General features: G+C 32.5%; 1 protein-coding gene and 1 long non-coding RNA gene across 3 annotated transcripts in view; one reads left to right on the top strand and one right to left on the bottom strand.

Moving 5' to 3' along the window:
- Positions 1-12,007, top strand: LOC143229691 (peptidyl-prolyl cis-trans isomerase H). Of its 2 annotated transcripts, none has more exons than XM_076462403.1 (7): positions 1-159; positions 1,674-1,738; positions 2,130-2,198; positions 4,116-4,158; positions 7,472-7,567; positions 8,907-8,994; positions 11,847-12,007. In XM_076462403.1, the coding sequence occupies exons 1-7, from the start codon at positions 79-81 to the stop codon at positions 11,954-11,956; spliced, it is 552 nt and encodes a 183-aa protein (XP_076318518.1). In that variant the 5' UTR covers positions 1-78; the 3' UTR covers positions 11,957-12,007. The 2 variants fall into 2 exon arrangements, with proteins under 2 accessions (XP_076318518.1, XP_076318519.1); XM_076462404.1 differs by lacking the exon at positions 1-159 and adding an exon at positions 214-346.
- Positions 11,847-24,649, bottom strand: part of LOC143229692 (uncharacterized) — a 27,950-nt gene continuing 15,147 nt past the window's right edge. Inside the window, exon 2 of the long non-coding RNA XR_013016001.1 lies at positions 11,847-13,382. This is a non-coding gene — a long non-coding RNA (uncharacterized LOC143229692). The remainder of the gene's footprint in view (positions 13,383-24,649) is intronic.

Raw genomic sequence — 24,649 nt, forward strand, 5'->3', positions numbered from 1 at the left:
CACATATAAAATGTTTTATTTTAGAAAAGTTTGCGACACCTATTCTTTTGAAAATTTGAAATACAGAATTCAAGAAACATGTCTTGGAATCAAATTCAACAACAATTAAGACACCCGAATAACCCTGTTGTGTTTTTTGATATCACAATAGGATCAACTGTAAGTATTCTACAAAAATTTAGAAGATATATTCGCTAAAATTACTTAGTTACGTGGTGTTACTACAAGTTACAATACGACTCACGATACTTGTAAAGCCTAACTTCGAGTTGGACTGGTAGTTTCCACAATGTCAAACAACGGTCGCAGTGTAACTATTATTTATACTTAACTCAAGTGGAAAGAGGTGAATTACCTGATATAACAGTGATAAAAAGTGTTTCAGAGCTTTAACTGCGTGCCAATCGCTTGAAATATAATGTTTGATAATTCTTCTGACACACTGCGTAAAATATAGCAGTTATATTTGAGTTTTGCTTTCTCACGAATTCGTTGTAGACTATAGTACAGACCAGATATATATACTGTAGTATTTGATTAATTATAATAAAATTTAGAAAGTGTTTCACTAATAGAAATAGTCCTAGGTATATTATAAGTGGCATTTCTTGTTATAATGAGGTATCAATTTATTTCGTCCTTCAGTTATTACAAATTTTGCTTTGTATTCCATTCAAACTACCCATTAATTTTAACATTCTTGTATCTTATATAACACATTACTATAATCTGTCAATATTATTTGGTGTCATGCAGTAAGTTTTTAAGACGTATAAACAAATGATAAATTATTTGAATTTTAATTATTACTACTAGTAATCTATAATATATAAACTAGATATTTTTACCAAAATGAGTATCAATCCCCTGGTTTTTAATACTACAGTGATGTCTTTTACCCCTATAATAAGAAAGAATTGTAAGAATTCCAATTTCATGATTGGCTCTTTACCCTACTACAAGTGAAAAGTAGTTTGTTTATAAGATGCAAGTGTTCTTGTGTAACATTATATCACAGACTTTTAATACAAGAACATAAGTTATTACATGATGTTAAGAAAGTATATGTAATATGTGTAGATATCTATTTGATATAAACTACAAAAATAAAAGGATAAATGGTAAAAATAAAACTTTTTTTCTTATTGATTATTATTTGTTCATGTGCAAAATGATTTTCTATTTATGATGACTTTCCTTTTTTAAACATTGTTAAGAACTCTAACTACACATTATAATTTACTCTGTATAATTATTGTATTGTTACTTCATGTATAGGCTCGGCATGGCTTGGTGGTTAAAGCACTCGACTCTTAATCCCCATCCCACCAAATATGTTCGCCCTTTCAGCCATGGAGGCGATATAATGTGACGGTCAGTCCCACTATTTCTTGATAAAAGAGTAGCCCAAGTGTTGATGGTGGGTGGTTATGACTAGCTGCCTTCCTTTTAGTTTTGTACTGCTAAATTAGGGTCAGGTAGCTCAGATAGCCCTTGTGTAGCTTTGTGCGAAATTGAAAACAAACGAAACTTCATCTATAACTCTGTAAAACGATCAATACCAATTGAGGACTGAGTCATAAGATATACTTTTACATTCATGCTATTTCAAAACCTTTTTTTCCTCAAAATGTATGGTTTGTTTGTTGTACATGCACTCTGTTTATTAATAGGAAGTTGGAAGAATGAAAATGGAACTTTTTGCAGATGTTGTTCCTAAAACTGCAGAAAATTTTAGGTAAAGCATTTATGCCACTTTAACTTATCCACATTAAATGGTCAATTGATATATTTTAAATTTTTAATTACCTATTATTATATAATTAAAGATACATTTTTTTTAAGTTTCAAATATCAGAGTAAATAAATGCCTCTTTTTTAATATTTTGTAAAAGTATATTGTTTTGAATTTGGAACTTAGAGTTTTTCTGTGAATAAATGTAGTAATTGTTGGAGTTGCTTTATATTGTTATTATTGATACTGAATTATGTTTTAAAAGGTAAATAAATATCATTGTAAGTGGCTCATATGTATATATTAAGGTAAACATATTTTACATAAAATAGAAGTGTTGCATGTACAATACTATTAATTTAATACTCGTTATGTCTTTTTTTTTTTTCTTCAGACAATTTTGCACTGGAGAATACAAAAAAGATGGAGTTCCAGTTGGCTACAAAGGAGCAACTTTCCACAGGTATTAAATTAGATAAAGTGCTAGGTGTCTGAAAACTATCCATCTTTGTTTTCCTTTGCTAGAAAAGCAGTTAAATAATAAACAACCAATATGGAAACCATGAAAGCTAATTTTGCAAGTAACTGATACAAATTGAAAGTTTTAAAATTATGACCTGTTGCAAATTTCATAAACCTTTTGACCTAAAAATTTAAAATAGATGTAATTTTGTTTGTATGTTTCAAAAACCATGAGAAAGCTTTTATAAGACTAAAATAGCAAGTGAAAACTACTGTTTGTACATTATAGAAATAACATAAGTTCATATTATTTTGAGTCATATTTAAAGGTTACCAAAATATACATTTTATAATGTCAGTTTGTTTTGTTTATTAAGCACAATGATAAACAGTAGACTGTTTATGTTTCACCTACTGCAAGCATCCATGTTATCTTGATGTTATGCATCTTCAGACACTGATGAACTATTGGGAAGCATTATTATTGGAAAGCTTCACTTCAAATACTTTACTACTACAGGGTGGCCCATAAGTCCCTACCCATCCATATATCTTATGTATAAGGTGTATCTGAGTGCTGTCCCTCATTCTCACTGCATAATATTATGCGATGCCATGTTCTGTGAGACATTTTCAAGTATAAATGGGCTTACATCGACCATATTTCTCTGAAAAAAAGAAAAATTTATAATACATGTGTAATTGAATATAACATAATAGCATATGGATGGGTAGGGACTTACGGTTCACCCTGTAGGATACTTACTCATAGAAAAAAAAATCTTATCTAGGTAATTAAATATAAGAGACTTTGTTTATCCAAAGCTGCTGAAAATGTATAAATGAGCTGGCAAAATCTGTACTAATTTATCCAAAGTAAAGAAGTTTTCTACTGTATTAAAAGCCAGTCATCAAAACTGTTAACTTGATATTTTAAGATCTTATAGACATCTTTAGTAATGCACTATTTATTTTTTCATGAATATAGTAAGTTAAGTGCATATTGTAACTTTGTCTTCTATAGTTACTCTACTTAGACATGTAGGTAATTCTGTGTATAGATAATAGGTTATTTTATTAATTTTGATAATGTTGCAGTAGGTTAAAATTATTTTACTCATAGATATTTATTGAAAAGAAGTTGTGTTGTTACTGTATATATTTTTGTTTGTTTGTAGTTGTAATTCCTCATACAGATCATCTCTATTCCTTTATACAGTATATAAAATACCTTGAGAATGTTAAAAACACATGTTTAACAAATAACTTCATTCAAGATAACTAAACTTTCTACTTAGAACATATTTTTATAATTTGGAGCAACTTCATCAACAGCTTGGATTTGTGGGTATTGGTATAGTTAATATTTAGCAATAGACCACTTTAGTTCAGTAGTCTGAAGATATGTTATTTATAACATTAGCACTGAAAAACAATTTACACATAGTTGCATCCTTACAAACAAGGCAAGTGCTTTCGTCAACTTTTACCACCACTGAAGTTTTAGCCATATTTATTCTTATATTTGTTGTTAGACTGTGTGTTCAATTCATAGAAAATGTAATTTTCTTGTAGCAATTAAAAATCAACCCTAAAATATATTAAAACATCATCAGAAAAATGATACTATTTTGTAAACATAAACATGAAAAGTTTCTTTTTACATGGAATAGAATTTCAAATGGTAAATTTCATTAGTAAAAATAATTAAACTTCCAAATCACAAATTCATACATTTTTTTTTATTAAAAATAAAGATGCTATAATGATACCCTTATTTAAGTTTTACATACAAATAAGTTTGAAAGATATATTTGCACTTACTCATCTATTAAAGGTGTCTATTATTTACAGAGTTGAACTTTGATTTTGTGGAAGATTTTTTTTTATCTAAAATGTTTTTTTTTGGTTTTTACAGAGTGATCAAAGATTTCATGATTCAAGGAGGAGATTTTGTCAGTGTAAGTGGAGTTTCATTAAAATAACTCAAGTTTGTTAGTAGACTTTAACTCAAACATTGTCTGTTTTTCTGAATAATTGTTTTGGTCACCATAATTTAAAAACTCTTAACTATCAGTTTTTCAAAGTAATTTAACCAGCCTAAAAACGTTTGGAAAATATAAAATTCCAATATGGTACTTACCACTCTCACAAGGTTAGCTGTTCTTTGTCACTGCTGCCCTCTATATGTAAACTCTTTTTTTTTTTAGGTATGCCATAAGCCTTGCTCTCCCCTTCTCTCATGTTGCAATTAGTACATTTCAATGTGTATTTCATACAAATCAACAAGCATCATCTATTAATGAACAGTAGTATGGAATACTCGTGATTCCCTCTATACTCCTCTACTTAATCTTCACTTCTCATTTTGCAGCTTTCAAGTACAAACAGGTATGTTTGTTTTTTGTGCCTCATGCTTCCTGTGTGACATATTCTTTTCTGCAGTTTTTGTGAGTTGTGAAGTCCAAGGATAGTTTTATCACTTTGAATCACATCAGCAACCAGTCTTCTGTCTCAGGCTTCAAGTGCAGGTGACTTGGCCATAGGTTTTTCTGATTTTGTTCATCTAGAGATTGAATGCTACTTGATTCACCCAATGACTCCTGATGTTGCCAGAGTTCCTTCACATAAAGCTGACAATATTCAGCATGACAATAGTTTTGATTGTCTTTTTCATTCTACCAAGTTTACTGTTCCTTCCCAGTTCCAGCATGAAGACTTGCCTAGGCCTTTTTTAACTTCCATGGATTTTGTATCTCAGATTTGTGTTTTTTCCCCATCTCCTATTCTCCTTGTCGTTCTTTGTTGCATGAGCATTCTTCTCAATCACTTTTGTTTGGTATATTTTCCCTCTCCTGATGTTGATCCCCTCAAAGTTCATCTGATCAGTATGTCTTTGCTTACCATCGGACAGATTATCCATTTTTGGATCACCAGTTGTTGGATTCCTTATTCCCTCTCGAATCTAATGTTTTTCTCACATGTGCCCAATATTCTTGCCTTCAACTTACCCTTACTACCTTTATTCGGTATCTGTCTTTTGCACATCTTTTCACAGAAATTTCAAGTGATTTTTTCTGTCAATACTCTTCCATTTTAGCTCCTATTTCATTGTTGTCTCTGTCACTACAGGCACAGTTTCTTTGTTGTTGGATCTTATTGTTTTAGCTTTAATTTCAAAATGGTGGACAAATAACTTAAAACAGCTTATTGCTTTGCTCTCACAATATACAGTTTTGTTGACTGTACCTATTTGTACCAACTTTCCTTGGCTAAATAGTCTTAGATTTCAAATGGTTATTTTATTAGAGAAAGTAACTTTACTAGTCACATATAAACAAAATAAGAATATAACACCAAACACCAGGAATTAGGAGATGTTTTGCTAAATAAGCTGTCAGCCTATAATAATATTTATCTAATTTACAAGAATGGTCAAAATATAACTAAAAGTTACTCAAAAGATAAACTGCATTATAGTTTAAGATTTTTAGGTATTGTAACAACTTTATGCAGAACTTTCTTACTACAGGCAAGATGAAACATTTGTTTTTTATTACTAGATCTGGAATATGAAATTAAACATTGCTCTGATATGTATGAAAGTTTCTAACACCCAGTGATGCATGAGTATCATATCAAATAATTTTAAACCGAGACCCAAAATTCAAGACCTTTTGAATAGTTGACTATTCTTCAGGAGAATAAAGAGTTATATTTAATGAGTGCTATGAAACATATAGGCTTGGATGTCAATGTCACATAAACCAGTTGTTCAGTACAAGCTGACATTCAGAACTAGCCAATCATAACCTAGAGTTGTTTGTGTTAGGGTTTAGTTTTGTGTCAAAAGTGTGTGTAAAGTTCGTGATAGTTATAAGAATTGTTAATTAATATCTGTAAAAATAACATCAAAATAAACAATATAAATAAAATTAAATAATGGCAAAAGGCAGTGGGAAATAGAGAAAATAATAATGTAGCTTAATATACAGGAAATCAAACCAATGTAGAGGAAGAATAATATTAATAATATGAAGTAAGTTTAATCATGAATTTAGTTTTGTATTCAGAGACTTGTGAAAGGTCAATAACCCTGGGATCGAGATTGATACCATTTGGTGTTACAGTATTTAACAGTGCTATCCAATAAGCTTCTTTAATTTTCCTGTTTTTGTTAGATGTAAAATTTGTCTCTATACCCATAAGTTTAATGTCTTTAAGAGAGTGTCTAGGCATGTTAAAATGTTTTGTGACTGGGCCACTGTATTTCATTCAGTACATAAGCTATATATCAGCAAAGTAAAAAGATAAGAAGTTCTTATTTTATATTCTAGCTTATCAATGTTGATAATTTGAGTTACTATTTGTATGAAACTACAGACTTAGTATTTTGGCATCACAAACATATAATTTTAAACAGTGCTGCATTCAAAATAGCATGTGACTCACTAAAATCTATATTTAGGTGGGTTCTTTTAATATTTACTTTTAAGTCAAGAAATTAACTCTTATATAATATTAAAGTGTGAATTATAATCTACAATTTCATCCCAAATTTATTCACAGAAATTCATAAAATAATAGTTCAATAAAATAAAAAAATAAAAAAAACATATGAAACAAGTCAGCAAATGCGATAATGTGGCCTTTGAGCCGTGACCCATTGTAAAAGGGTTAATATTATTTAGTTGGAAAATAATAAAATTATTTGCACTATTTTTCTTGATTTCAAGTTTCATAGAATCTTCCACGAAGGAAAAATGACAAATTTACTTAACAATTATTTTAGCAGATTAGTTAAGAAGAACTTTTTAGTTCTTAATTTCAGAACAAGTTTTAAAATCCAGTGATGACTAAGTGTAGTGAAACTACATAAATATAATTATCTTGCAGTAGGAGACAATAAGTTTAATAATAAAGATATGAAAGCAACAGAAAAGTAGAAGAATTATATTTAATGCAACTTCTGAAGATAAAAAATAAAAATGTGTGTCTAAAACAAACATCAATTTTATATTGTTGTTGTTCTTTAATTTCATAGTTTTTTGTTTTTTTCTGGGAAACTTTGGAATAGTCATTGCAGCATATTATATCATTACTTGAAGTCATAATAGCACATCTTTACACATATTATTGGAGCATGTATCTTTTATCCATAAAGCTATAATTAATGAACTTTCATTTCTACAATTGGAATAATTAGACCTGATATAATAAACATTTGACAAATATTTTCCTAAATATGTACAAACCTTGTTTTATGATTTTTAAGGGGATGGAACTGGTGTAATGAGTATTTTTGGTGGTAGCACCTTTGCTGATGAAAACTTTAAACTAAAGCATGATGCTCCAGGTTTGTTATCTATGGTAAGTATGGTGAACATGTAGTTAGTGTATTTGTTTCTCAAAAGATGGCTCTCTTTTATTTCTCTTTCAAGGTTTTTTTGAGTCAAGATGATTTTCTGAAATGATATTCAAAACATTTTTTCCTTTAACAAAACCTCTTGAGTGAAAATTATTAATGTGGTATAAAGTTGACTTGGTTTAGTTTTGAAATTTACACAAACTACACATGAACAATCTGAGTTAGCCATTTTAAGTATAGCAGGGACATACCATAAATAAGGCAAGTAGTCAATATTACCCACTGCCAATAAATAGTGAGATTGACTTCTACTTTATAATGTCCCCATGCATTTTCAGCAACTGGGATTAAAACCTGTAACTCTTGTATCAGGAGTCAAATGTTTTAACCACTAGGCCAAGCCAAGCCTGAATCTGCCTTTTCTTCAAATAAGATAGAATAATAGTGTTTAGGCTGTTCCTATGAATATTATTTTAAAGTTGGTAAATAAATACTTTGCTTTTAAACAATTATCTGATGCTAAAGAGGCTAAGAAATTTTATTTTTTTATATGAATGTGAGTAACAGAATAAATCATAAACTGGTTTGAGTTTTAATTACAAAAGGTTTGTGGAATTGACTGTGTTTGTAATTATTTCAAGTAAAAGGATCATCACATTTTGTGTTAGCTGAGTTATAAATCTGTGTTAATTTTGTAGTGCAGCATCATTAATATCTAAATAAAATCATGATAATTTCTACATTCATTATGAAAAGTTTTTTAAGTCCTAATTATTGTGTGATTAGAAGCTTGGTCAGTAGATTATGCTTGATGAAGCCGCTTCATGGTTTACAAAAGAAAGTATGTGATCATGCATTCATTTATGATGTTATCTACTAAATGTATGTGGTACACTTAACCCTTGGGTTACTTTGAGCTGTTTGTTATATCACATATAACTGTACAGTTTCCTAACTAATCTCTAAGTTTAAATATGTGACATTGTTTACTGTGTAAACCCAATTTCATTTTGATATTTCATAGTGTGATCATCATAGACTTTTTAAGGCCCAAATTTGACTATTTGTTAGTAGTGTTTTAAACTGGAGATATGGAGGTCTACTGTTTTAAATATGGTGTTTCTGGGCATTTTTTAAGCTTAGAGTAAATTGTAACTTTTCAGTTACTTGTAGCCGTTTCAGACGGAGGAACAAAATCAGGAGCAGCTATGCCAAGACTAGAACCATAAAAAGTCTCAAACCAGTTACATGGCATTTAAGTAGTGCAACATACAGCCTACTTTATAACAAGTGATTTTTTTTTTCTTTTATTTGTGGACTATATATTTATATTTTTGACAGGCTAACAGTGGTAAAGACACAAATGGATGTCAGTTTTTCATCACGTGTGCTAAGTGTGATTTCCTAGATGGCAAACATGTTGTTTTTGGTAAGTCACTGAATTAGTTAAATTGGGAAATTAATTTATTTATTTCAGGTTTTTTGAAATATAATGGTTGAGTTTTACATCAAAATTTTCGTCATTTATAGAGATAAGAAACCTGTTTGTTTTTTTACAACTTCATGTGTGTATATATATGTAGATATACCATTAAAAACTAAAGCTTTCTTCTTTTATATATGTAAAAAACGCCTGGTATGGATAGAGAAAGCACTATGTAGAGGAGCGAAGAAGGTCAAAACATTGTTCTCTCCTCAACATTGTGCTTTCTCTATCCATACCAGGCATTTTTTACATATATAATTTCTCTTCAAGTGGATCTTCTCGTCATCACGCATTAAAGCTTTCTTCTACTCAATAGTTTATTTATTATTTTCTAAAACTTTATTTCCAATATTACAGACCCTTACAGTTAATAATGGAATAAAAAGGTTGTGCATTTTTTTTTTTTTGCATGAATTTAAACTCGGCCATAATGCATTGCAAATATCTCACAATATCAACAAAGCATGAGGCAAAGGAGCCACTTTTGAACGTACAGTATAGCATTGGTTCCAAAAGTTTCATAATAGAAATATAAGTCGTGAAGATAAAGACAGCAGAGGACATCCTTGTGCTGTTGAAAATGACCAGTTAACATCAATTTTTATATTAGTGCAATGAAACCTGTGCCAAACTGTTCGAGAAATGCCACAAGAATTGGGTGTTGGCATTTTCACAATTTCAGACCCTCTCGAGCAAATTCAAAAATGAGAAAGCTTTAGAAATGGATTCCACACTCACTATCTCAGTGAGAATTAGAAAAATCTCCATTTTGAACTGTGCTCTATGCTGATTGTATGCAACAGAAGAGAAATGACCCATTTCTTGATCGAATTGTCACCTGCAATGAAAAGTGGATGCTTTATAACCACAGAAAGTGATTTGTGCAATGGCTTTACCATTAAGAGGGTCCAAAACACTTACCAAAGCCAAAGATCAACAAAAGATTATGATCACTGTATGGTAGTCTGCATTCAATATTATCCACTACACTTTGCTCAACCAGGGCCAAAATATTGCTGAGTTTGTCTGTTGTCAAGAATTGGAAGTAATGCATAAAACAATAGCCAGTATTAGTCAATCAAAGAAAACCAATCTTGCTTCATGGTAATACTTGGCCACACATTGCTCAAATGATGCTCCAGAAGCTCAACAAATTGAGCAATGAAATATTGCCTCATCCTCCTTACTCCTCAGACCAGTTGCTTACTGAATACCACTTCCTCAAGCACTTAAACAACTTTTTATAGGACAAAATATTCAACTACAGAGCAATTGCAGAGAATGGCTTTAAAGAATTTTTGAGTTCTAGGACTTCAGTTTCATCATTATAGTGTAGATAATCTTATTTCTTGTTGGCAAAAAATGGTTAGACTCACTTCGTTTCTATTTTAATTAATAAAGCTGCTTTTGTATATTTTTATTTCTTATTAAAGTTAAAATTTAAAATCCACAATTATTTTTTCAAACAACCTAATGAAATGTAAATTAATTATAACTCTCTACCTGTAATTTAATATAATATAAATCAGTTACAACTCTCTACCTTTAATGGTGCTTTCAGACCTACATTTTTAGATGCATTAATAATGTGTATTAATTAACATTTTTATCATTGTTGTATGATGTGGTGTATTAATGAAGTTTCTCACTGAATCTTCTTGACACACACCTGCTCAGTGTGAATGTGATCATATCATTGTTGTATGATGTGGTGTATTAATGAAGTTTCTCACTGAATCTTCTTGACACACACCTGCTCAGTGTGAATGTGATCATATCATTGTTGTATGATGTGGTGTATTAATGAAGCTTCTCACTGAATCTTCTTGACACACACCTGCTCAGTGTGAATGTGATCATATCATTGTTGTATGATGTAGTGTATTAATGAAGTTTCTCACTGAATCTTCTTGACACACACCTGCTCAATGTGAATGTGATCATATCATTGTTGTATGATGTAGTGTATTAATGAAGTTTCTCACTGAATCTTCTTGACACACACCTGCTCAGTGTGAATGTGATCATATCATTGTTGTATGATGTGGTGTATTAATGAAGTTTCTCACTGAATCTTCTTGACACACACCTGCTCAGTGTGAATGTGATCATAGCTTAACCACCTTACCCTTCAAAACATCTTACCACTTAGCTTATGCACCAGCACACTGTACCATTCATTTAACTCACCAGTACACCAAACATATCATTAACCTCACCCCCAGCACACCAACCATACCATTCATCTTATCAACCAGTGCATCATACCATTGTTATATACAACCTAGATTCTAAAGAACAGTTTAACAGAATTTTCTTGCCAAATGACAACTGCAACTTGTATTTTTCATTAGTCATAATCATATAAACTGGTAAATCATCTGGTTAAAAGTATTTTTAAACACCTAATCAACAGATGTCATCAATCAGTGTCAGGATTTATTACTGTGGTTTTCATTTAGAAAATATTTTTAACCATCCTTACTGTTCAAGTATATTCATCTTGGAGATTCTGGGTAATTTTCTAAAAGAGATTTAAGGAGCCTCTTATCGTTTATATACTAACCACTTTATGAAAACTAATATATGATTTTTTTTTGTAGCAATAAGCCATATAGTGAAATATGAAACATCCACAAAAATATAAAATGTTGTTTATAATTATGTAATATTTACACACAGCTTATAAATTGCAGCTTTTTTGCCTCTCCATGTTTGATCTGAAGGAATGTTCCTTCCTTTGAACTTGTGTACAAATAATTTTAATACTTCACTGTTTTCTCTCTCTCTTTCAGGTCGCATTTTAGATGGTCTACTAGTGATGAGGAAGATAGAAAATGTACCCACTGGCCCAAATAATAAACCCAAGATTCCAGTCATTATATCATTGTGTGGAGAAATGTAATATTTTTTGTACAATTTTTTTTCTTCTAATAAAGGCATTTTTTAAAACTTGTTTAAATATTTTATTAAGGTGAGTTTAAACACTTCTGTGGAACAAGCATACCAGTTTTTTAACCCTTTCTCTTCATTATATTGTGTTTTTAGTTTCAGTCTTCCATAATTTTCTTCGCAAACAGACCTTCAGGTAATAGCTTAAAGATACATAGAAATAATTGGACACACATCACATGTTTGTACTGATTAAAAGTAACTGATACCAAAAGAGGCTTACTGTTGCAAGTTGTGTGTGAATGTTTTAATTTGATTTGTTTTGAGGGGTGCTTCAGTTAATCCCATATATATATATATATATATATATCCTTATCTGTTGTTTTTTTTTGTTTTGTTTTTTAGGAGTGGTATTAATAATTAAGAAGTAATGTGCAAACATAAATTTTCCTTTTAAATAATTCCCTGTTGTTTGACTTTTGGTTTCTTTGTGTGTATGTAATTAAGCACAAGGCTACACAGTGGGCTATCTGTGATCTGCCCACCACGAGTAGCAAAACCCAGATCCTAGTAATGGGATCTCATAGACATACCAGTGTGCCCCTGGAGGTATTTGACTTTTGGTACATCTCTCCTTTTATCCCAGTTAATAAAGCCTTATTAGAGACAGTCTTCTTTAAACAGAAATACTTAAATATACAGTGAATTATTTAGATTTGTTACTGTAGAAATTTATAATCAAGAAAGTATTGCCTAGGTTTAAAAGCATTCTATTAAAACTTAATTGAAGAAAAATGTAGCAGGCAAGCAGAGACAAATGATCTGAAATCAATGTAATAAAATTAAATGACTGCTATAAGTTATTTGTATTTTTTTAAAATAAAATCATACAATCGACAATCTAAGTTCAGAATAACGTAAAACTCTTATTAATCACTTGTATTCAGCCATTACCTTTAAGTCAAATTGAATAAAACTAATTATCTGTAAGCTACAGAATAATATTGATTCATAAAAAATTAAAGGATATGTTCAAGATTGAAGAAACTTGTTTGTCATAAGTATTACAGACGAACTATACCAAAAATGTTGAAAAATTCATCTACAAGTAACAAAAAAGCAAAATTGAGTAAAACTTGAACTTGGTAATTGGTATATTGTTCTCTTGTTTATGATTTGTCCACCTGTTCCCCATACTGTTGGTGATAATTTTGATCGCTTTCTGGGCAGAACCATCTACTCCAGATTAAGCCCTAACTAGTCCTTTGACTTAGTCCAGTTCAGTACTTCTATTCCAGCCTGAAGTTCTTGTTCTTGCTGATACATGAACTTATCTCTGACAGCACTAGCGAAAGTACAAACAATGGATAGTATGATTTCATCCATGTGATGTCTTGCTGTTGGGATCCTCCATACTCTACATGGAGATGGATATGCCCCTGCAAAGATATCATAAATGACAGTATTACACATCAATAACTTGAAGGATACACAAAACGTTTGGTGTTAGTACAGGAACTGCAAGTGATATCTGAGACCAACCTCAGAGCCTGTTCCTGACTATTGAGCATGTTATATACACTCCAGTGGCTTACTGAAGCTTGTACAGTTTATAAGGGCTAAATTCCACAGGTATGCATAGTTAATTCATATATTACGCATACATACTGCGGCTGTGACACCCCCACAACCTGTGCCACCTCACATTTTAGGTGCAACACTTCTGTAGTAGTGTGATGACACTGCAAATTTCAATTAATTTTTAAGTTATTACATTTTTTTCAAAAGGTAATACCAGCAAACAAATTCATAAACATATCATTATCCTAACAGTAAACACATTTCCTAATCGATCAAAACTAACCTTTTGCTTTGGAAAATTTGAGCCATTTCTTATGAAAGCCTTTTACATAAAGAATCTTTGGCGCATAAAACTCAAAATACTAGGTAGAATTAGTGTAATCGTCTACTAAATGCATACTAAATTTGAAATATATATATACACATATTTAAAGAAACGTCATTATTATTTAATTTTTGTGAGTAGTGTATTACAAATTTATATACAGTTTGTATATTTTAATTTGAATAATATAATCCAACTGTCGGTGCCATCTAATCTTCAGACTTAACAGTTAACTAACTACGTGGAATGCGTTGACAGAACCTCTTATATTTATCTAAACTGAGAAATAAAGGTGTCGTAAACAAACGTTTTTTTAATGGAATTAAATAAATGACAGCTGTAGTAAAAGGAAGAGTATAGGCTGACCTGAAATATTATCTCTTCTGGCGTTCATAAACATTTTAATGAAAGTATTGAATAAAATAAAATATATATATGGAAAGCGAAACAGTTGTAAAGTGGTCCTTAGGTTAAGAGAATTTTAAACTTTCCTTGCGTCGAAAAATGTCAGTGGCCTACTTGCATTCATTATTTTCTTTGACTTCTGTGTTTAATTACTATTGTATTACGTTGGACTTCACTCGGCTCGTTAACCTCACTGGAGGATGGAATTTTTCCTTTATTCCACGTTTTGAAACATAGCGCTAAAACATATAGTTTCCCTAGTACAAAGTCAATTTCAACTGCAATACTTTTTTAAGCCTTAAAAAGAATCGTACAGGTGGGTGACTACACTAGCCGACATCTGGAATCTTTTTTTCCTACAGATCTAGTTTTAAAACCTGATTATAGTTAACTCCTTAATTCAGAAATTACTTCCTTTTTTCAGATATCAAGTTTGAGTATTTCACAAATTACATTTAAAAAATTCACTAGTAGAGTAAATTTCCATTGCACCTGAATGCATGATAACTGATTACCTCAGTTACAAACGGGCTAGAATATATAGTCAAAAGAGGAAGAAATAAACGTACACATTTCTAATTTAAACCATGTACAAAGGAACATATCGACAGCATATACTATACTTGTTTGTTTGTTTTTTTATTTCGCGCAAAGCTATTTGAGGATTATCTGCGCTAGCCGTCCCTAATTTAGCAGTGTAAGACTAGATGGAAGGCAGCTAGTCATCACCATTCACCGCTAACTTTTGGGTTACTCTTTTACCAACGAATAGTGGGATTGATCGTAACATTATATCGCCCTCACAGCTGGGAGGGCGAGCATGTTTTGCGCGACGGGGATGCGACCCTCAGATTACAAGTCGCACGCCTTAACACGCTTGGCCATGCCGGACCATAAATAAATGAAATTTGTAATTTCATTTTCCGGCTTTTGTTGGAAAGTCTGCCCTGACACAAAGACAAGTTACTTTCGGTTTCAGCGTACTTTTTCCCCACATAAACAACTGTTACTCTCAAGTCAGCAAAACCTGTGCAGGACAGTATTATTATTCGTTGTTCATTGTCAACTTTTAAGCACAAATTTTCTGAATGTTATGAAATTATTCTAAGTAAAGAGCATTTAGCATCATGATAAATTAGCTTGAACAATTAACAATATATCATTGATAATAAATTTACAGCAAGTATTCATTCATTAGTTCGCTAGGACGATTATTTTGTTTTTCTTACCATCATGCCCCAAGTTAAGTAAAAACAGCGGCCCGTTTAACTAATGAATGAATATTTGTGACAACCAGTTTGGATGCCAATTTTGACTTCAATTCAAGTCGCATGCTACATCCTATTTTTTTTTCCATGCACAGATGAAGGCATGTTACTAATAAGCAAAATAGATTCTTATATTTGAAAAGAAACTACTCACAGATGGAAATATCAATACAAAATAAATGAAACCAATTTGCAACTTTAAAAGTAGGACTGCCCAGACTGAAACGTATTTTGAGCGTTCATGCGTTAAAGTGTAAATTAAATAAGACCCTTCAACAGAAGCGTTAATATAAAAAACCTTTAAGTAAAAGAATACTGATTAAGTTAATCCTTTAAACACCAAAAACAAAAACCAATATGAAAATATAATGCAGCATAAAATACCAATTTTGAACTAAATATTATACAATAAAACCATGCAAAACACAGCATTTAAAACAAGTGACATAAAATCCTATAATAAATACAAAATGGCAAATAGAACCCTTTTAGTAAGATGTGAAAATATGAAACAAATGAAACCTTTTAATCAACAAATTATTAGTGTTAGCCAAGCAGAATCCGATATGCAAGTTGAACAATGGAAATTCTTTAAAGGAAATCTCAAAGAAGAAATCCAAACCTTTAAGCCCCCGCTGGTACAGCGCTAAGTCTACATGGTTACATCGCTAAAATCAGAGGTTTGATTCCCCTCAGTGGACTCAACAGAGAGTCCGATGTGACTTTGCTATAAGAAAAACACACACACAAAAACCTTTAAACAAAACATTAAAGTACCAATTAAGTAAAATGCTTTGAATAAATTATAATACAAAAAATACTTAAACGAAATATTATTTTAAAATACATTCAAGTCAGAAACCAATTAAAACATATATATATACTGATTGTGTTTGTTTGTTTGTTTGTGTTTTCTTATAGCAGAGCCACATCGGGCCATCTGCTTAGTCAATCGAGGGGGGATCGAGCCCCAGATTTTAGTGTTGTAAGTCCGTAGACTTACCGCTGTACCAACGGAAGACATATAAGAAGAAAATATAAGAATTAAAATTCTGTAAACAAAAGGTAATCATTATGTATATGCGTACGTAAAGAGCTAAATAATAATAATAATCAGATACATTTATAGCACAACATAAATAAAAAAATAGTAAAATATATAAATTTACAAAATATACATATTTATATTTAGGAGCTCCAGTGAGTCTACATCAAGGTGACAAGTAGAATATTTAGAGCCATTGTTGATTGATTCTCTTCTTACTACAGTTTCCGTATGGTTTCCGTTTTTTTGTGGAGCTTTGTAGAAGGGCCAGCCTCTTTTACCTCTAATAGTAAACCTTTTTAGGAATGGTAAGACCCACGTGGCATTTCTAACAGTGATACCTCTGCTTAAGAATTATACACTTCAAAGATTCCATCAGTATATTCTGAGTTCGTAATTAGTAAAATAGTGATAACGAGGTAGCCAATTATGTTAGGGTCGCAAGACATTCCACTGAATTCGAGTTATGAGATGAAGCCTACTCTGTAATGGCGTTATTGCATTACTGTGTTGATTTGATCTTCTTTTCTAAATAGGATCTTATTTATTAACTTAGAGAAAAACTTTAATGGTTCTCTCACTCATCCTAGGCATCTTTTGGTTCTCGTAATCTGTAGTTCCGTTAGATATACGATCATGTTTCCTTTTAATGATGTCATTTCTCGTGAGATACCTCCATGGGGTTCCGGGTTCGCCCACCGGCAGGGATGATTAAGGAGGTTTATTAGCATCATTGACCCGGCATGGCCAAGCGTGTTAAGGCGTGTGACTCGTAATCTGAGGATCGCGGGTTCGCATCCCCGTCGCGCTAAACATGCTCACCCTCCCAGTCGTGGGGGCGTTATAAAGTTACGGTCAATCCCACTATTCGTAGGTAAAGAAGTAGCCCAAGAGTTGGCGGTGGGTGGTGATAAATAGCTGCCTTCCCTCTAGTCTTACACTACTAAATTAGGGACGGCTAGCACAGATAGCCCTCGAGTAGCTTTGTGCGAAAATTCAAAACAAACAAAACAAACCCTCCATGGGACAAACATTTCAAAGCAAGCCCTAGTATTCGGGTTTGCTTTCAAATTCTTCTTACCTTTATTTTGTGTCTAGATTATTCCTGCCTCAGGTAACTATTCATTTGGATAAGAAGAGGAGGTGGCATCGGTCCTCTAGAGGATAAAGCAGGGGGCGTGCAACGCCAGGAGAGCAATGAAATTGACCGCTGCTGAGCTGTCATTTCACTCTTGCAAAATTTCCGATTTCGACTCATCATAATTGGGCATGATCACACAAAATTTTGCTACTAGCAGAGATTAATAAACTGATATAATTATGCGTAATTATTAGTGGCATGTACGTCTGATCTTCCAACATGATACTTGGCTGCATATTAAGATCTATTGGTTATTGATTAAACTTAAAGATGTATCGTGAAAAGGAAATAAAGGCTTAGCTGAGCTGACCAATACTCAGTACAAAAATTAGGGTCTCAAAGTATCTCATTATTTTTCACGGTTCGGCTTGTTCAAGTAAGTGTTGCAGAGGCTTGCTTCTAGGATAGTTTCAGCTTATCAATGTGTTAAATACTCTTTGTTCACCACGTAAACGTTGAATTTATAATGTGGCAAATTAAATCACTACAAAACACGATAAGGAACAGCTATCCAGGTGGATTTGAGTGGTGTTCATATTGCTTGTGTATACAAGAGCTATATCCAATTTTTTTCGTTCAAACTATTTTTCTTTTATTGTATTGTCATATGTTCTATTCTGTCTTTTGGCCATTTTCATTAATTGTTTATGTGCAAATTCATGTGCATTAACTAACTTAATTTGCAACATGATTGATGGATACTTTATATGAAACCCTCTGGCAGAGTAACTTCACATCCAAACGTTAGAATGTTTGCAGAACAGCTAGTAGACTCATCTTTGTTGCATATTACACCATGTATATAAAATGATCATCCCAGTAGGTTTAATTGAACTCAAAGTACTTACAAGCATACACTTTACTGTTTGAATAAGCCAGTCAGCTAAACCATCAATTAAATTTGATAAGGTGAAGTATAAGATTTCACCATTACCAGACCTAACATAAGTTAATGTTTCAAAGTGCACTATCCACTGTTTAGCCAACACATAACCAATTGTTTGAGCTAACGTGTCACCTAATGAATATGCTTCAGCCAGTTTAGTAATGCAATTGTTTATCAGTGGGATAATTGATTACAGCAGCCTATCTTGAGGAGAGGTATACCTTTAACAAGGGCTGTTCTCTGAAGTGGGGAACTGACATCGTGTTAGCAGATTTTCCATGTCATTAATAGTTTTTCTCTTGGCTCACAGAAATGTTAGCTATAGTATAAGATTCTCCCTGGTTTCCCCAGTACGTGTGTTATGAAGGGCTTAGAGTATTATGGTTCTTAGGACTACAAGCTGCATTACAGGTCAGGCTTCATCATGTAGAATAATATCTACTGAATTTTACTTCCCTCCTCTAGTACCTTCATAGTTCTAATTTATCAGACAATTCCCAGGAGTTACATACTTCATATTACTTTAATTAACCCGTGAATATTTCACTTTTTGCTGGATCTTTCAGTTGTTACTGCAGCTTTCCTTTAGTCCGACTTGTTATTCTTTTGTTAACGGAATCCTCGTTGTTTATATAGGTCTTTGCTATGGCTGAGACCTTATGTTTTATGGCAGCATAATATCCGTGATCCAGACACTACAAACAGAAAATCTTCCCCCTGCCAACAAGAACATCTTACTGCATTTTTATTCTGTCAGTCTGTTTGGTGTTGTACAGTAAAATTTTACTTCTGCAATGTTGTGATCCAATGTGAAATGATATTATTTGTCTTGCTAAAGTTTCTCAGCCACTTTAACAAATAATTTACCCAGACATTAATACCAAAAGTACTTTTAAAATACTGATACAAGTATCTCTTTTTTGTTTTTGTATAGTAACAGCATTCAGAGGGATTAACTTGTGGTTTACATGCTATTAAGACCCTCCACATCATCTTGTACTTGGGATAGCACTGTTTTAATTTCGCTATCCCTGGCATCCATGTATGAGATGAATCAAACATCTCTTTTAGGATATGTCATCACCAAAGCATGAATCAAGGTATAGTTTAGCAACTAGCAACTGAAATGTCTGTATACAACCTTCAGTTCATCTAAAATGGTATTCCATGGTATTAATGCTGATAGTGAAGTTGAGTTGTTATATTTGGAAACGTTGGCCACAGAATACCTATAACATGGAAAAAAGGGGAAATTTAGACATTTCTTATTTTTAAGTTTGAACCAGTCAACTTGTGCTTGGGTTTTAGCTGCATCTGCATGAGGGGACATATATTTGGTTTCTCTTTCAAACTTAATTGTATTATACATTGAAATATCATGTATATATTTCAACAGTAGCCTGAAATATGTGATCAAACACTAAAACATTATTAATATAAAGTAGACACCACTCCCAATGTAAACAACATAGGTTAATAGCTGAAAATAATTGGCATATTACAAAGACCAAATGACACAATGCAAAATCCATATAAATCCTTTTGGATGCTATAAATGGACTTAACCCTGATTTCTTCGTGTAATTCAACTTGCCAATCAATAGTCAAAGGTAAACTATAGTAAACTAAACCAGCAGAATGTTAATCTACATTATCTTGTTCATCCATCTAAAGTTCACACAGAATCTCGGAACATTTCTTTTCCTTTGTACAATAAGTACTGGTGATGTCCAGGCATTCTCCAAAGGTTAAATTATTCTGTCCTTCAGCATCTAAAGTATTTAACCGCTGGCTACATTGTTGGTGCTCTAAGTAAAACAGCAGTTACTTTATCTGACATCCATCCTCAACCGACCACTAGTTATATCCAGAGTTACTGCTGATGATGCGAATTTAATTTACCTGTACAATATTTGATCAGCCACCTCAAGTTTACTGCAAACTGTGTACTCGTCCCTTAATACGGTGCAGCCTTAACAACGCTAACTAAAACACTAGTTTCATATATCTTTCCTTCACACAACGTACTCACTATCAGCTACAGCATCAACTAGAGGTGGTACTTTAGATTGTGTTTGCAATTTACCACAACACTTTAACACATTTACCTGTTTGTTACGTGAAAATGCAACTACTTCGTTGAAAAATACTCATGCAATCCGTTGGTTTCGAGAATGCATCCAGAAACATTTTATAGTTTCGCCACTTGCTTCTGCAATTCATCTGATTCACTGATTATACTAGCAGCTAATATCTGTAGGCAACCTAAACCTAAAATTTAATACTATCACAACTACTATGCATTTAGTAATAATACTGAATATTTATTGATAACTAGCCACCATTCGTAATAAACGAGTTTATAATTATGAATCGGAGTGTTGTTTTACATGATACTGGCTGATACACTGCAAATCAAACAAGAGTTTTGAGTAAGCCCATCTCAACCAAAAACTCTCTCATGCTTGAATAGTTTTACAGAAAAATATTGGGCTATGTTTAACTTCTAGATGTGCTAACCACCAAATTTCAAAAACAGATAAATTGCTATTTTCTCATAGATTAATGGCTATACCTATTATAAGAATGGCTAGTTTAAATTGGTTGATTTGATTATTTTTCGAGCTTGTTATTGATTATTTGATTTATTACGTGAGCATTTCAATTCTTGTGCAGAAAGAGAGATAGGAAACATATGCGAAACTGTACATAATTGTAGCATGTGTTCCTTTAATATTATGTGGATTAGGACGTCTCTCGACCTACATTAACAGCAGAGACTATAAAGCAAGCTGAAGATACCTTTATCACTTTATAACTGGTGGCCAAACTACTGCACGATAGTTTTTTATGTAATGCTATCTGTTACAACTTTTCATAATGTAAAACTGGCGTGCTTGGGAGTGTTGTTTCTGGTAGAGCACTTTCAGCTAGCACTACAGGACTCTTTTGCGATGGTAAGTGAGTTAAAGTCACAGTTTCATATGTTGCTGCAGAAATGGTTTCAGTTAATCATGATATCGCTAACACCAAAGTGATGTTGCACAGACTCTCTAAGGAGTCCATACTTAACCTTATAGACCAATATATTTCCTTTATCTGCTGCTACATTCCAGAGATATGTTTTACTACGCAACCATCACAATTGATGTGTGTAACTAACCTTTCTTACGCACCACGTTTGGGAACTCATTTCTCTGCTGTGTGAAATCAGTGATGCAATTCTGTTGTTCTGCCTTCCAAGCTAGGGTTATCCAAGGTCCAGCTATTCCATACTGTCCAAAGCTAAGCCATCCAGACGAAGCAACAAACATTGTTCCACTCATCTTCAGATTCAGGAAATCCGTGCAGTTACCTAGCAGCAGTCTAGTCCTTCATACACTAAACCTTAGAAAAATGGAGTAGTAACATAATTCACCTTGCTACTTTCTACTGTAGTGATGGCTACCTACCACTATAAATATTACTCCGCTAAAATGACTGCTGTGGAGCTCCCAACTAATGGCTGAAAACCCTACATCTTGTCGAATATCATATTCCCGCTCGTGTGACGTCTTGCCAGAGTGTGTGTGGGGATATCCCCACTTGTAACCATCCAAACACGAGGTTCAGATTGATGCAAATCATCAACACTCCTCCCTAGAAAAGGATAGGGCTTCTGATTTGTTCAAACAGGTAAAAACACTGACTGTGACCGCAAGTAATGTGTCATACGTGTTACATTACCTCTATAAAGTGGGTAGTAAAAAGCTGTTGAATCTCTGCAGTTAATCTCTAACCACCTCTGATGGTATTACCTAGCAAGGGGTGTCAATCATGCAGGACCTCAATTTTCAAAGCCTGCTATAGAGAATGTCGCAAGTGGTTTTAGCAAATCCATATTCAGTTATGCCCTCTCATTGACTTCACACCTGCTCCTTCGATTTTAACTGACCAGTTTCAAATCGATCAATTTGATCAGTACTACCTAATAAACATAATAACTATATGGATGGATGGATGCAGAGCAAAACTCTAGAATACCCATATTCGTACAGTGGAGTATCAAGCATCCGACAGATGACGCCTCTGTTTTCTCATCCTAAGATCGACATGATTTTCCTTTTCTTCCCCTAACATTCTTTCCAGAATGCAGAGGTATATATGTATATATATCGGGTTATTTCTCGTTATGTGCACAAAATAAAAATAGTTCGAAGGGACAAAAACACAAATAAGCTACAACTTCGAAAACAACTAGACTCTGGTCACCAGCAACAATTAACATTTGTTTAACCAAAATATTTTGTGGTAATACAGAAATATACCTGTACACAGCTACCTGACTTCTTTACATTAAAGATTTAATTTCGTGGATATAAATGAATGAAGTGGGTTCAACTACAGATCAGATGATTGGCAAAGAGAAAGAGGACGATGATAAGGGTGAACTTTCACACCAAGTTTTGACTGTCTTAAGAAAAATGTGAAATGTTCTCTTTCAAACTCAATTAGAGTTTTTAAAATACAAAAATTACATGGCATAATGCTTTTTCTCAGATCAATCAGAAAATGGTAAAATCAAGCTCTTTGACTGGTGAAGCCACAAAAAGTAACACCCCAAGTGGAATCTATCATGTGACCTCTGCTGGACTTAATACGTTCAAGAGTCATAAGTTAGAGAAAATATAAGAATTTTGTAAATAAGAATTATATACTATGAGAGAGTAAGATATAATACTTTGCTACTACACATGTAGTCTGGTAAGGAAAACCACATTTTGAATGTTCATATTATGGATTAGTGTCATGTAACATGTAGTCTGGTAGGGAATACCCCATTTTGAATGTTTAAGTGATATGTTAGTGTGTGTTACACGTATCTCGTTGGAAACTTTCCGAAGTTATTAAAATTTCAGCAGTTAGTCCTCCTTCAGTATAAAATAACACATAACGTGTAACTGATCAAATATTTAATAGCTGTGAAAGTTGCCCATATTTCTCCATATCAATAGTATTTCTTATGGAGAAAAGTCTCAGTATAATAAAAAAAAACAACACTTAATTGAATTCACACGTTACCCAACACAGCAGTTAACTAATACTTTATTGTTATGTCATCAGACACTTATGAACATATCGCTAAAAGATGACACTTATTACAAACACCACAATGACATTTGGCACTTGTCACGGTAGCACCACAGTGTGATTTAACGCTTATTAACACATCACCACAACGAAATTTAACACTTGTTACCACATCACCACAACACACCACTTGTTACGGTATCACCACAAGTCATTTAACACTTGTTACCATATCACCACAACGACATTTTACACTTAATATCGCATTATCAAATAACTATTTAACACCCATGACAGTATATATCAGCAATGTTTCTGTTGTAAACAAAGTTTGTAATAATTTCAACCAACAAACTCAGTTTAGCCAGTGAAACAAGATAACTTTTTAGCAACTACGTATTACGTATATTGCTTATTTGTAGGTTTGAGCTCATGTACTAACGTTTAAGTTTTAGAATTTGAGACTGAAACTAAATAGAATATTTTTATTAAGAAACTTTATAAATGTTACGTAACTCTGTCCACTTTGCTTTGAGTGCAACTGGAAAAGTTTTGAATACCTTGGTTTAAGATAACACCATGAATTTTATAAACACATACAGAAAATTGCCTGTAGGTTAGCATCATGAAAAATATAAAATTTTACACAAAACAGTAAAATTCGAAGTTCGAACTCTGAGGTAACACAGCACAAATATTAAGCAGTTATAAACTTAATCAACAGTCGAACAAATACATATATAAAATACGTATTTCTTGACTATCTTGACCTTAAAGTATCGTTTTAAATATTGGCATTAATGAAATGTATATTCCACGTATTACTATGAATATATATATAACTGAATAATCATTGATTGGAGTAAGTTGAACCTCCTTATTAGCACAGAAAAATGATTACCCAATTTGAATGGTTAGACTAAATTTTCTGTTTGTTAGGCATAATTTAATAGCAGCCATTTTTTTAATCTGGTCTTACGTCATC

This window comes from Tachypleus tridentatus, chromosome 10 (assembly GCF_004210375.1).
Source record: "Tachypleus tridentatus isolate NWPU-2018 chromosome 10, ASM421037v1, whole genome shotgun sequence".
Taxonomy (NCBI): domain Eukaryota; kingdom Metazoa; phylum Arthropoda; class Merostomata; order Xiphosura; family Limulidae; genus Tachypleus; species Tachypleus tridentatus.

Bases quoted from the DNA above. Each gene is read 5' to 3' on its own strand.
- LOC143229691 (XM_076462403.1), top strand. From the start codon at position 79: ATGTCTTGGAATCAAATTCAACAACAATTAAGACACCCGAATAACCCT. The intron at 4,159-7,471 runs GTAAGTGGAGTT...TATGATTTTTAA, and splicing joins AAGGAGGAGATTTTGTCAGT to GGGGATGGAACTGGTGTAAT. The intron at 7,568-8,906 runs GTAAGTATGGTG...TATTTTTGACAG, and splicing joins CTCCAGGTTTGTTATCTATG to GCTAACAGTGGTAAAGACAC.